The sequence below is a fragment of the Mobula birostris genome, chromosome 11 (assembly GCF_030028105.1).
Source record: "Mobula birostris isolate sMobBir1 chromosome 11, sMobBir1.hap1, whole genome shotgun sequence".
In the NCBI taxonomy this organism is placed as follows: domain Eukaryota; kingdom Metazoa; phylum Chordata; class Chondrichthyes; order Myliobatiformes; family Myliobatidae; genus Mobula; species Mobula birostris.
Genome location: NC_092380.1, coordinates 60,813,907 through 60,828,561, shown reverse-complemented (window position 1 = coordinate 60,828,561; position 14,655 = coordinate 60,813,907). Strand labels below are relative to the sequence as shown.

The 14,655-nt window shown below is 44.1% G+C and overlaps 1 protein-coding gene across 1 annotated transcript in view; it reads left to right on the top strand.

Annotated features, from left to right (window-relative positions):
- Nucleotides 1-14,655, top strand: part of slc22a18 (solute carrier family 22 member 18) — a 159,916-nt gene that overhangs the window by 117,389 nt on the left and 27,872 nt on the right. Inside the window, exon 7 of the mRNA XM_072272304.1 lies at nt 3,671-3,771. Within this exon, the coding sequence (XP_072128405.1) occupies nt 3,671-3,771 (101 nt within the window). The remainder of the gene's footprint in view (nt 1-3,670; nt 3,772-14,655) is intronic.

The window sequence follows — 14,655 nt, the reverse complement described above, 5'->3', positions numbered from 1 at the left end:
GCAAACCCCAAAAAAAATCCTCATGATAATCTTGTATTAGCTTCTCCTCATTCTATTCCTCCTCTTGCCTCCCTTTATCACCCCCAAAGTTATAGCGAATCTGAGAAATGAGTGCTCACCCATCCTGCCCTCATTGACGTTAGTTTACACGCAAAGGCTCAAGGGATAGTGATCAAGAGCAGGGAGTTGAGTCATATTTTCCATTTTCCTGGGCTGGCCACACTGGTCATCTAACCTGAGACTGGATCTAGTCTGTGATTCATCTGTGTGTGGAATGACTTGTCATCCCACAAGAATAAGATCAATCCTATTCCTTTCCATTGAAGCATGATGCAGCTGCTACAGAAGCTGCAGACAATTTGGGGCCTTTCAGCCACCTACGGGCTGAGGGATTGGAGCCTGTGTGAAGAAACCTCTCCAACTTATTACTCACATGTGGGGGAACCTGATCTTGCTGATAGAATGTACGCTTTGTGAGCAAATACCTCTTGTATCACAAGAGGTGACATACAAAATTACTGAATTAATTTGAGCTGGACGGCTGGTCTTGTTTCGAGCAGACAAAGATGCAGCTCTCTCCGGTAAGACTCGCGGTGGTGGCTTGTGTGTTTACATCAATATGGAATGGTGCGAGAACTCTGTGCTGGTCTCCAATTACTGCTCATCGCTAGAGGAGTTTGTGGCTGTTAGATGCAGACCATTTTATTTACCACAGGAATTCACCACTGTCCTTATAGTCGGTGTCTACATTCCCCCCAGCGCTAATGCTAAGGAGGCGCTCTGTGAACAGTATGGGGCTATTAGCGAACTGCAGAACGCACACCCTGATGGACTGTTTATTGTCACCGGAGATTTTAACCACGCGAACCTTAATTCAGTGCTTCCCAGATCCCATCAGAACATGGACTTTGCAACGAGAGGGAAGAACACGTTGGACCTTGTTTACACAAACATTCCTGACGCATATCGGGCAGAACTCCGCCCCGACCCTGGTTACTCAGTCCACGTCTCTGTTATGCTAATCCCAGCACATAGACCGCTCATCAGGCACTCCAGACCAGTTCGGAAGCAGGTGAAAACCTAGCCAGCAGGAGCCTTCTCTGCTCTTCAAGACTGCTTTGAGCACACTGACTGGCACATGTCCAGGGAGGCTGCAACCAATGGCGACTCTACCAACTTAGAGTAGTACAGCATCAGTGACTAGCTACATCAGCAAATGCATCAATGACTTCACTGTGGCCAAGACCATCACTACACGTGCTAACCAGAAGCCATGGACGACCGCGGAGGTGTGTGCGCTGCTGAGGACCCATGACTCTGCCTTCAGAGCAGGCGACAAGGTAGCCCTCACAACAGTGAGGGCCAAACTGTCCCAGACCATCAGAGAGGCAAAGCGTGCACACGCTCAGTGAATCCACAGCCACTTCCAGGACACTGGCGACGCGTGGCGCATATGGAAGGGCATTCAGGGCATCACCAACTAGAAGACAACACCACCTGCCTGTGCTGGTGATGCCTCCCTCCCAGATGCGTTGAACAACTTCTACGCTTGCTTTGAGACAGAAAATGATGTGGTGGCAAGGAAGACCACCCCTCCTCCAAATGACCAGGTGCTGTGTCTTATCGTGGCCGATGTGAGGAGAATCCTGTGCAGGGTCAACCCATGGAAGGCTGCTGGACCAGACAATATTCCTGGCAGAGTGCTTAGAGGATGTGCAGACCAGCTAGCAGAGATTCTCACTGACATCTTCAACACCTCCCTGAGCTGCGCTGTCGTTCCTATGTGCTTCAAGGCTGCCACCATTGTCCCCGTGCCGAAGAAGTCTTCAGTGTCCTGCCTCAACGACTACTGTCCCGTTGCACTCACATCCATCATCATGAAGTGTTTCGAGAGGCTCATAATGAGGTACATCAAGACCCTGCTGTCCCCCTCACTGGACCCCCTGCAGTTCGCATACCCTCCCAACTGTTCAACAGATGACGCCATTGCCATCACCCTCCACCTGGCCCTAACCCACCTGGACAAAAAAGACACATAAGTTCGAATACTGTTCATAGACTTCAGCTCAGCATTCAACACAATCATTCTTCAGAAACTGATTGGAAAACTGAGCCTACTGGGCCTGAACACCTCCCTCTGCAACTGGATCCTAGACTTCCTGACTGGGAGACCTCAGTCAGTCCGGATTGGAAGCAGCAAATCCAACACCATCACACTGAGCACGGGGGCCCCCCAGGGCTGTGTGCTCAGTCCACTGCTGTTCACTCTGCTGACCCACGACTGTGCTGCAACACACAGCTCGAATCACATCATCAAGTTCGCTGATGACACGACCGTGGTGGGTCTCATCAGCAAGAATGATGAGTCAGCATACAGAGAGGAGGTGCAGCAGCTAACAGACTGGTGCAGAGCCAACAACCTGCCTCTAATGTGAACAAAACAAAGGAGATGGTTGTTGACTTCAGGAGGACACGGAGCGACCACTCTCCACTGAACATCGACAACTCCTCCGTAGAGATCTTTAGGAGCACCAAATTTCTTGGTGTTCACCTGGCGGAGAATCTCACCTGCCCTCTCAACACCAGCTTCATAGCAAAGGAAGCGTCTCTACTTTCTGTGAAGGCTGGGAAAAGTCCATCTCCCACCCCCCATCCTCACCACGTTCTACAGAGGTTGTATTGAGAGCATCCTGAGCAGCTGCATCACTGCCTGGTTCGGGAATTGCACCATCTCGGAATGCAAGACCCTGCAGTGGATAATGAGGTCAGCTGAGAAGATCATCAGCGTCTCTCTTCCCGCCATTACAGACATTTATACCACACGCTGCATCTGCAAAGCAAACAGCATTATGAAGGACCCCACACACCCCTCATACAAGCTCTTCTCCCTCCTGCCATCTGGCAAAAGGCACCGAAGCATTCAGGCTCTCACCACCAGACTATGTAACAGTTTCTTCCCCCAAGCCATCAGACTCCTCAATACCCAGAGCCTGGACTGACACCAACCTACTGCCCTCTACTGTGCCTATTCTCTTGTTTATTATTTATTGTAATGCCTGCACTGTTTTGTGCACTTTATGCAGTCCTGGATAGGTCTGTAGTCTAGTGTAGTTTTTGTGTTGTTTGATGTAGTTCAGTGTAGTTTTTGTATTGTTTCATGTAGCACCATGGTCCTGAAAAACATCGTCTCGTTTTTACTGTGTACTGTACCAGCAGTTATGGTCAAAATGACAATAAAAAGTGACTTGACTTGAAAAGTGTTATGAATAAGGTATATTTGGAGGGAAAAATAGTGCTATTCCTAGTTCACAGCCATTTTGCATACTGAAAACTAGGTGTGATAGATAAATAAAAGCAGGAGCTTGCAAACTTGCCAAGGTCATTCTCAAGCCCCAGAACATCAATCAATATAAAAATTTAAAATTAATTCATGCCTCTTACCTATCTCTTGTGTTTTTCAGTAACAATTTGTGATTAAGCATCTATGTTGGTGGCACACAAACTCCCTGTTAAATCAGTCAAAAATTATCTAGTTAACATAAATTTAAGGACTGCCTCCATCTCACACTTTGATTAAATAGAGAACTTGTTCAATTTGATTATACAAAGCTTGTTAAAAACGTTGTAGAATCTCGCATGATCTGATTATCCCTATCCTTGTCTGTTGCAGGAGTGTTCCAGAGTATGTTTTCAGTTGTTGGTATGGATTATTTCAAACTGGAAGCAGAGGACAATGGCTACCTCATGGCTTACGTTGGTGTTCTGCAAATGGCAAGTGACATTATGTGGCTGTGCTGAGCGTTACTGGCGATAACTGTAAATATTGGAAGAAATTGCTATTCACGTATACTTTGGCACAATATATAAATAATACTGTATTTAAAATAACACAGGCAAAATGCTGGGGGATCTCAGCAGGTCAAGCAGAATCTATGGAAATGAATAGATAGTCGACGTTTCGGGTCGGGACTCTTCTTCAGGACTGGAAAGGAAAGGGGAAGATGCCAGAATAAAAAGGTGGTGGGGGAGGAGGAGGGGCTAGCTGGAAGGTGATAGGTGAAGTCAGGTGGGTGGGAAAGGTCTTGGGCTGGAGAAGAAGGAATCAGAGAGGAGAGGAGAGTGGCCATAGGAGAATGGACAAGAGAATCTCAGAAGCAGTCATCTCTGCGGAAAGTGGAGATGGAGGGGAGAGGTAAAGATATATATTTATAATGTCATTATTAAGCAAGTATAGGTTGCATTGCATTAGACAAATTTTCCTTTCTTCACCACTGACCAACATATGACTGGAAAATTGGATTGCAGCTTGATATATATGTTAAGGATTTGAAGTATGATACCTCAGTTAACATGCGTAGAAAGATCTTTATTGTTAGTCAAGCCTAGTCCGTAGAGCAGGATCTTAGGACCTTTTTGCAATCATGAAGTAGTCACTATAAAACATGCAAGACTGTTAGATGCAAACACAATATTAATTTGCAATGTCATGAAAGAAGAAAAATATTAAGATATATGATTGCATTAAAAGTGGATTGATCATTAATTAACTAAACAACCAAGATAATCTAGATCATTATAAATTCAAATGTCAGTTTAGTATTCACAGATATCTCTCTTAGTCAGGGGCGTATCTACGGAAAATAGCGCCTGTGGCAAGCACTGAAATTGCACCCCTGCCCAAACATCTGACACCCATCTTTTAGAAAACTTTACCATAATATCAGCTGAAAAATACAAGTCAGTCTCGTTAATCTTTTAATTAACAAATTATGGCACTACATGAAAATTATAACTGCACCTTCCTCACTGATACAAATTGGTCTATGATGTGATCAAAGTCAGTTTTTTCAGTTTCTTCTCTTTCTGCACTCAGCAGAGCAAGATCACAGAGTCTGCTTTGACCCATGGAGGCTCTCAAATACGAAAGTATTAGTTTTAACTTGCTGAATGATCTCTCACAGCTGGTGATGGAAACTGCGATGGTTAGCAGTATCTGAATAACAATGCGAAGATTGAGGAAGATGCTCTCATCTCTATACTAAACAATAAATTCAGGAAGCTCTTTGGGTCTTGATATTTTTATGTTGACCCGCCTTGATAGCAACATTCTGCAATCCAAAATTTCTTCATATAGCTGCTGTCCATCAACATCAGAGCTGTACAATTCGCCCAAATTTTCATACTTCTTCTTTAGGTCGTTACAGTCGGCACCATAACACAGTCCCTTGACATCGAGAAGGAACCCAAACTTGGCATCAGAGTCATGCAAACGAGCGAATCTTTCGTCCATTTCTCTGTGAAGACGGTCGAGTGTTCCCTTCATGACTGTTTCCATTTCCTCCTTAGCTGTTAACCCAGCGTCTCTCGAGTTCTCATCAGCCTTTCGTTTCTGATGTCTTTCAAATTCAATATTCAAATGACAGAGACCAACTCCTTCTTCGAGTGAATCACTGACTAACACTTCTCTTTCATCATAAAAATGATCTCAGATGGCTTTCAAATCCAGGGCAGCATCGTGGAAGTTCATGCTAGCATCCTGTAGCCATTTTTGAATACTGTCAATGAGAATGAGTACTTTGTTCCAAAATCCTAGCAAAATCAGAAAATCGTAACTCAACATGCTATTGTACAGCTGCCTTACATCACTTCTTGTTTCACTGGTCTTGTTTTCATCGTCTGTCATGTCCTGGAGAACATGAAGTATCTCCTCAAGGTACTTGTTGACGGGCTTCACTGCTTCTGTCCTTGCACTCCACCTGGTTTCGGACTCTGACTTAACAACCACAGGCCCGGCGTTTTTGAGCTTTTCCCAGTGCTGTGTTGAATGAGAGAAAAACATGTAGAGAGCTTCGATGGTTCCAAAAAACGTGACCGTCGTTGTATCCTGCTTGGCTGCATGTACACCCACCAAGTTGAGTGAGTGACTGTCGCAATTCACAAACACTGCTAGGTCGTTTTTCTCACTTATTCTTTGATGAACACCACTTCTGTGTCCAGCCATCACAGCAGCATTGTCATAGCACTGTGACCGACAATCTTGTAGCTCCATTTTGTCCTTCTCTAGCTGTTTCAAGATGTCTTCAACCAAGCTCTCAGCATCCTTCTGGCTTATCAGGATAAAACCAAGGAAGGACTCTCTAACATGGACTGTTTTCCTCTCAAAATCAACTTCCACATCCCTCACTACTTCTGACATCTGCTCATGGTGTGCCAAATCAGGAGTCGAGTTGAACATGAGACAATAATACTTGGCTTTACGAATGCTTCTCAGTAAACTCTGGTGAACAGTGGATGCCATCACATGGATGAATTTGTGCTGGACACCTGGTGAAAGATAAGACATGGATCCAGGATGACTTTCCAAATGAGTGAGGTGTTCTTTTATGACAGGGTCAAAGATGACCAGTAGTTTCAGTAAGCCAAGGAAATTTCCCACATTGGAGTCATTGCCTAGCTGAAGTGACTCCCTGTGTCCTCGCAAAGCCAGGTTTTGAGTCGCAAGGAATTTTATGCAGTGAAGGATTCTCATCAAGATATCACGCCGCTTCTGCTTTTCCTTCTCAATCTGTGACTGAAATACCGTGTTAATAACTCCTCTGTTTCCAACTAAATTTCTTTCCATTTCTTTCCACTATGTGAAGCATTCCCAATGATTCTTGGCATTTTTGCCATTCTTGACAGTTCGAGGCTCTTTGACACCTTCCAGTTCACTAGGTTCAGTGTCGTCAGGTTCAATCTCGTCAGGTAAAAACTCATCAATAAACTCAACATCACCACCACCACCATCGTCTTCCCCTCCTGTCGTGTCCACGTTCTCTGTGGCAGCCTCACTCTTAATCTCATCATACTCGGATTTATCTGACTTGATTTTCTCCTCGGCTTGTGATGCATTTGTACTTGATCCACCTTTGGATTCTAACAAACTTGTAGCAGGTGCAGGCGACTCCATGGAACGTGTCGAACTATTTGTTCCAGGCTTTTCAAAGAAGGGCATGAAGAACTTGCTCGACTTCTTGGCTTCCTCCGCCTCCAACTTTCATCTCTTTCGTCCTTCAGCTCCACTTTCCTTCCTCGTGAAGAAACGTTTCATGGTCTTCTTACACAATGCTCTAAAATAAGGCCATCCTAGTGCTTCTCACCCATGATAATCAAAGATAGGTCAGACATCTGAAGAAAATTATTTTTTCTCTATCCGAAGATAGCTTGTCTGACTTTAATAGAAACTGCTCATTGGCGCCCAGGGCACGTGCCATACCTTAGATACGCCACTGCTCTTAGTGGTGTTTTATTTGATAACGGTCAAACTTATATTCCATGCCCCAAGCTTATAATAAAGATTTAATTTGATTAAGTATCATAATCTAATCAGTTGTAAATTTCCAGTTTTTCCCTTGTGGGGTGCACCCAGGATCAGTTTTAGCTTATCACTCTGCTGTAGGAACATTAACAACGAACAAACTTTGTGACCAATTCTCCTGTGCAGTTCCAAAGCTAAATGTAAAGAGGCTTGATCTTGATCAGTTATCAGTTATGTGAGTTTACCCACTTTGGCAGGAAAATTAGAAAAGCAAATATTTTGTGAGAGATTGATTCTCAAGACCATTATTTTCATTGAGAACAAATCATTAGAAACTTACCTGCATTTCAGACATCCACCACTCTCTGAGTAAAAAAGATTTGCCCCTCACAACCCCCTCTTACCTTCAATGCATGCCCTCTGGTATTAGACATTTCAGCCCTGGGAAACATATTCTCTGTTCACTCTATCTATGCCTCTCATAATCTTGTAAACCTCTATCCGATCTCCCCTCAGCCTCCAGCGCTCAAGAGTAAACAACCCAAGTTTATCCAGTCTCTGGTGATAGCACATGGCCTCTAGTCCTGGCAGCATCCTGGTAAACCTCTTTTGCACCCTCTCCAAAGCTTGTACATCCTGTATCTGCAACTGATCTATATCACACTGTATTCTTTGCCCGGTCTTCTACACTATCCTCACCTCCACCAATCTCAGTATCACCCATAAACTTACTAACCCACCCACCTACATTTTCATCCAAGTTATTTATATACACCACAAACAGCAAAGGTCCCAGTACAGATCCCTGCAGAACACCACTAATTACAGATCTCCAAAAATAAGTCCCTTCAACCACTACATTCTGTTGTCTATACACAAGCCAGTTCTAAATCCAAGCAGCCAATTCTCCACGGACCCCACGCATCTATTCTTCTCGATTAGCCTCCCATGAGGGGCTTTCTCAAATGCCTTACTAAAATCCAGACAGACAGCATTCACTGCCCTACCCTCATCAATCTCTCTCATCACTTTGTCAAAAAACTCAATCAGGTTGGTAAGGCACAACCTACCACACATGAAGCCATACTGGCTCTCCCCAATTAGGCCTTGACTTTCCAATGGTTCGTATATCCTATCCCTACAATTTTATTTTCCAGCAATTTCTCTACAGCTGAAGTGAGACTCACCCAGTCTCCAGGAATTTCCCTTGTTCCTTAGCCACTTTACATATCTGGAACATGTACAGATCTGTTCTCCAGATCTTTAGGAAGGAAGGATATATTTGCAGTAGTGTAAGTGGGGCAGTGGTACACCATTTCAATGCCTGGGATTGGTCTATTATTTGTTTTCTAACTAATTCTATAATTTTAATCTGCTGTTGATTCTAAATTACTTATTCTGTTTCATGCAAAGTGTAACATATTCTCTACTATTACAGCATGGTTTAAATCCACAGCTTTTAGGAGAATTGAAATTTGGTACATTTTTTTCTCTTTGTCTCTGTAACAGTCTCTTTTTCTCTCCATCATCCTCTGTCTATCCATCTTACTCTTTTTCTGGAAATATGTAAATGTTATTTCCCCAATTTTACTTTGTACTGGAGTGGCCCGCACTGTCCAGAGGCTGCTCCAATAGAAACATACATGAAATGCTGGAGGAACTCAGCAGGTCAGGCAGCATCTATGGAAATAAACGGGCACTTGATGTTTTGGGCCAAGACCTTTCTTCAGGGCTCCCTATAGAAGCCTGCTTCTACTTGCCCAGAGTAAACTTCCCTTAAAAAAAAAGGAGCGAGAGAGAAACCGAGGAATTATAGACCGGTTAGCCTAACGTCAGTGGTGGGGAAACTGCTGGAGTCAGTTATCAAGGATGTGATAACAGCACATTTGGAAAGCGGTGGAATGATCGGACAAAGTCAGCATGGATTTGTGAAAGGAAAATCATGTCTGACGAATCTCATAGAATTTTTTGAGGATGTAACTAGTAGAGTGGATAGGGGAGAACCAGTGGATGTGGTATATTTGGATTTTCAGAAGGCTTTTGACAAGGTCCCACACAGGAGATTAGTGTGCAAACTTAAAGCACACGGTATTGGGGGTAAGGTATTGGTGTGGGTGGAGAGTTGGTTAGCAGACAGGAAGCAAAGAGTGGGAATAAACGGGACCTTTTCAGAATGGCAGGCGGTGACTAGTGGGGTACCGCAAGGCTCAGTGCTGGGACCCCAGTTGTTTACAATATATATTAATGACTTGGATGAGGGAATTAAATGCAGCATCTCCAAGTTTGCGGATGACACGAAGCTGGGTGGCAGTGTTAGCTGTGAGGAGGATGCAGGGTGACTTGGATAGGTTGGGTGAGTGGGCAAATTTATGGCAGATGCAATTTAATATGGATAAATGTGAAGTTATCCACTTTGGTGGCAAAAATAGGAAAACAGATTATTATCTGAATGGTGGCCGATTAGGAAAAGGGGAGGTGCAACGAGACCTGGGTGTCATTATACACCAGTCATTGAAAGTGGGCATGCAGGTACAGCAGGCGGTGAAAAAGGCGAATGGTATGCTGGCATTTATAGCGAGAGGATTCGAGTACAGGAGCAGGGAGGTATTACTGCAGTTGTACAAGGCCTTGGTGAGACCGCACCTGGAGTATTGTGTGCAGTTTTGGTCCCCTAATCTGAGGAAAGACATCCTTGCCATAGAGGGAGTACAAAGAAGGTTCACCAGATTGATTCCTGGGATGGCAGGACTTTCATATGAAGAAAGACTGGATGAACTGGGCTTGTACTCGTTGGAATTTAGAAGATTGAGGGGGGATCTGATTGAAACGTGTAAGATCCTAAAGGGATTGGACAGGCTAGATGCAGGAAGATTGTTCCCGATGTTGGGGAAGTCCAGAACGAGGGGCCACAGTTTGAGGATAGAGGGGAAGCCTTTTAGGGCCGAGATTAGGAAAAACTTCTTCACACAGAGTGGTGAATCTGTGGAATTCTCTGCCACAGGAAACAGTTGAGGCCAGTTCATTGGCTATATTTAAGAGGGAGTTAGATATGGCCCTTGTGGCTATGGGGGTCAGGGGGTGTGGGGGGAAGGCTGGGGCGGGATTCTGAGTTGGATGATCAGCCATGATCATAATAAATGGCGGTGCAGGCTCGAAGGGCCAAATGGCCTACTCCTGCACCTATCTTCTATGTTTCTATGTTTCTAAGCAAACCTTCATTCCTTCATTGACTGCCAAGAAACCCCGATCTCCCCAATAAACATATACCGGCCAAACTTGAGAAAAATGATCATGGCCCCTGATCCACACTGTGAACTGGCATTTCAGGCTTTCTCCCTCTACTCATTAGTCCTTCAACACATTACTCCTTCAACATAAACCTCCCTGATCCTTTTGTTTATGTGATTCTTCCCAAATCTGGTCACCCCTGACCTTAGACATCACTCTGCATTGGACCTTACCAAATTTAATTTTCTCTGATGGTTTGCAAGAAGTGCTCTCTGACAATTTGAACCTCTTTGATTTGAAGAATAACCCCTTTGTTTTAGTTTCCATTCCAGAAGAAAGAGTCTATCCCTGCCAAACCCTGCCTAATCTTTGTAAGTTATCCTCATCGTTTAACCATCTGTTTCCCCCTCCCCCGTATCACTTAGGCTGCAAGTATCCACCACTTGTTCTATGCCCCCCCCCCCCCACTACCTCAGTGTCCTGAATGGCCAATGAATTTTTCTTGAATTCCAGGGCTTGGAATTGAAGTACTCCATACTGAATCTGACCAGAGTTCTGCACAACACCAACATAACTCCCACCCCTTTCTTATTTCATCCTCTCCCTGAACCCCAGGGTAATTCAGTGTTCCATTTTGCAAGTAACTCCATTTGAATGACATCAGTGAAATTGGAACTGCTCCTCTTTTCCACCTGTGTTGCCCAGAACCAATTGTGATCTGCATTACTCTTGTCGTAATCCTGTAGGCATTCAAATTTACCCTGCTGCTGATCTCTGTGGCATGTGATTTTTATAAATGACCTGGATGAGGAAGCGGAGGGATGGGTTAGTAAATTTGCTGATGACACAAAAGTTTGGGGGTGTTGTGGATAGTGTGGAGGGCTGTCAGAGGTTACAGCGGGACATCAATAGGAGGCAAAACTGGGTTGAGAAGTGGCAGATGGAGTTTAACCTAGATAAGTGTGAGGTGGTTCATTTTGGTAGGTCAAATATGATGGCAGAATATAGTATTAATGGTAAGACTCTTGGCAGTGTGGAGGATCAGAGGGATCTTGGGGTCCGAGTCCATAGCACGCTCAAAGCAGCTGTGCAGATTGACTCTGTGGTTAAGAAGACATATGATGTATTGGCCTTCATCGATCGTGGAATTGAATTTAGGAACCGAGGGGTAATGTTGCAGCTATAGGACCCTGGTCAGACCCCACTTGAAGTACTGTGCTCAGTTCAGGTTGCCTCAATACAGGAGGGATGTGGAAACTGTAGAAAGGGTGCAGAGGAGATTTACAAGGATGTTGTCTGGATTGGGGAGCGTGCCTTATGAAAACAGGTTGAGTGAGCTCAGCCTTTTCTCCTTGGAGCGACAGAGGATGAGAGGTGACCTGATAGAGGTGTATAAGATGATGAGAGGCATTGATCATGTGGATAGTCAGAGGCTTTTTCCCAGGGCTGAAATGGCTGCTGCAAGCAGGCACAAGTTTAAGGTGCTGGGGAGTAGGTACAGAGGAGATGTCAGGGGTAAGTTTTTTACGCAGAGAGTGATGAGTGCGTGGAACGGGCTGCTGGCAGCAGTGGTAGAGGCGGATGCGATAAGGTCTTTTAAGAGACTTTTCATAGGTACATGGAGCTTAGAAAAATAGAGGGCTATGGGTAACCCTAGTAATTTCTAAGGTAAGGACATGTTCAGCATAACTTTGTGGGCCGAAGGGCCTGTATTGTGCTGTAGGTTTTCTATGTTTCTATGTTATTTGACATGGCACTTTGGGACTACTGCTTCCTGCATCTGCCATCCGTTTTTGCTGCCTCTCTGTGACATTGAGTTAATACTTGTTTGCTTTGTTCCACAAATCCTGTCACTGTAGATGGTCCAGTTGATGTTCAGGTGACCTTCTGATGGCCATGCTGATTTCATGCTTACTCATCAGTAAGATCTCTATGCTGATCTAGTAACAGAATTCCTTTTTATTTTTTAAATGACCTGCCATTGTGTGCGAAGTGAAGAACTAGAGTAAATAAGAATCCATAACAATAGAAGCCACGATCTCATAAAATATTTGTTTGAAGATGGAATGAGATATGTCGTTCTATATCTCTGAAGAAACAGTATAGTATCAGAGAAGAAGTGCATTTTAAATGTCCTTTGCAGACTTGTGTGAGAAAAGTGGAGGTTCTAGTGCCCTACAACACTGGAGGAGAGTTTGACGGACATTATAGGGTAAAGATTGTGGTGGGGGGGGGTCGCTGAGTGGCAGGCAAGAAGAAGAAAGCAGTGTTGCTTTTAACACTCTTGAAAGAGTCCTTTAGTCTAGATGTGCTCTGGTTTGATAGTACAACAGAGAGAGAAACTGGAATTTTGGGAAAAAAACTAGATTCGTGAAAGTAGGATCATGTAAAAGTACTTCAAGGAAGGGTTGCTTACCTTGGCATCGTGTGCTTTGGAAGATTCAGTTTCCGTGTCAAAGGATTGGCACACACAACAGGGGTTAACTTCGGGCCTTGGTGCCAAGGAACACTTCCACTTCACATATTTGAAACTTAGGGAAACATTCACTATAAGACAAAGAACAAACTTCGTTCTTGTCACAGGAGAAACAGTGCTTATTCACTTCATTTAGATAAATACTAACTCATAAGACGGAGTAGATTTTTGAATAACCAAGAGGACAATACTACTGATTGAAATCTCTCTCTCTCTCTCTATCTCTATCTATCTATATATATGTGACAGGAAAGAGAAACTATGAATTATTTCTGCCTGCCATAAGCAATTCTTACTTTTTGTGCATCACATTGCATACACTCCCCAATCTAGTAGCCAGAAATACATAAAATCAAAACTTGACCATTTACAGAAAAAACAATGCTAGGAAATTCCTCTCTGAGGTGGTTCTTCTACCATCAATGTAGGACTCCTGTGTGTTCTTTATGTATGGACCTGAGGTTCTTAATACCGCCTCTTATACTTTTCCACTTTGAGAGCTGTTGTGAGCCAAGAATCCCCGAGAGTTAACAGGATGTTGCATTTTATCAAGGAGACTTTCAGCACGTCTGTGAATCTTTTCCTCTGTGCTTCTTTCACAGCTTTACCAATACCAATCCAGATGACCACTAGATCTGATAAGCCTTACACATTCATTCCACTGTGAACCTGTTGCAGCAGTAGGGAAATAGCAGCATGTCCAGGTCCTTGCTCAGACAGGAGTCAATTCAAGCCATGACCGACCTCTGGAAGCACTTCATTATGGTAGATAATGTAGAGGTAGCCCACTCTGCTCTTTTTCAACGCTGGTACAATTGCTGACGTGGTAACCTCCAACAACAGAATTGAGAAATTGAAGTTCAGTACCGACTGGGTACTGGAAACATGCTAAACAGAGAAACAGGTCTGTTGGAGCCTGATGTATTGTGAGAGTTCACTCTCTTGAAGGACGTTCTGACATCGGCCTCTGAGACAGATCACGTGATCATCAGATGCTGTGGGAATTTGCACAGGGGTAGTGTTATTCTCCTTTTCAAAGCGAGTTTAAAAGGCATTGTGCTCATCAGAGAGTAAAGCATCACTGCCATTTATGCTGTTTGCTTTGCCTTCTAGGAAGTAATGGTATGCAAACCCTACCACAGCTGTCATGTAGCTGATTGTGTCTCTAGCTTCACTCAGAATTGCCTTTTCGCTTTCACAATACCCTTCTCTAAGTAATACCCATGTAGAATTCTGGATTGCTGGTCTTGAATGCCACAGATCTAGCCCTCAGCAGACCATGATTCAATTTGGCTTCTGGTTTGGGTAAACTCAGTGTTTTCTTGAAGGTACGCACTGATTCATGCAGATCTTAATGCAGTCAGTGACAGGTGTGGCATAGTCATTCAGATTGAAAGTTGGATCCCTGAATATAGTCCTGTCCACTGATTCAAAACAATCCTATAAATGCTTCTTTGACCATACCTTTGCAGTTCTTAGCACTGGTGCTGTGGTTCTCAGACTCTGTACATATGCCAGGAGGTAAACTACAGCCAGGTGATTGGTCTAGCAAGACTGCAGACACGGAATAGCACGGTGAGTGTTCTTGATGGTGGTATTACAGGATAAAGTGTCTTGGCTCCTCCGATTCCACAGCTGAAATGCTGGTGGTAGT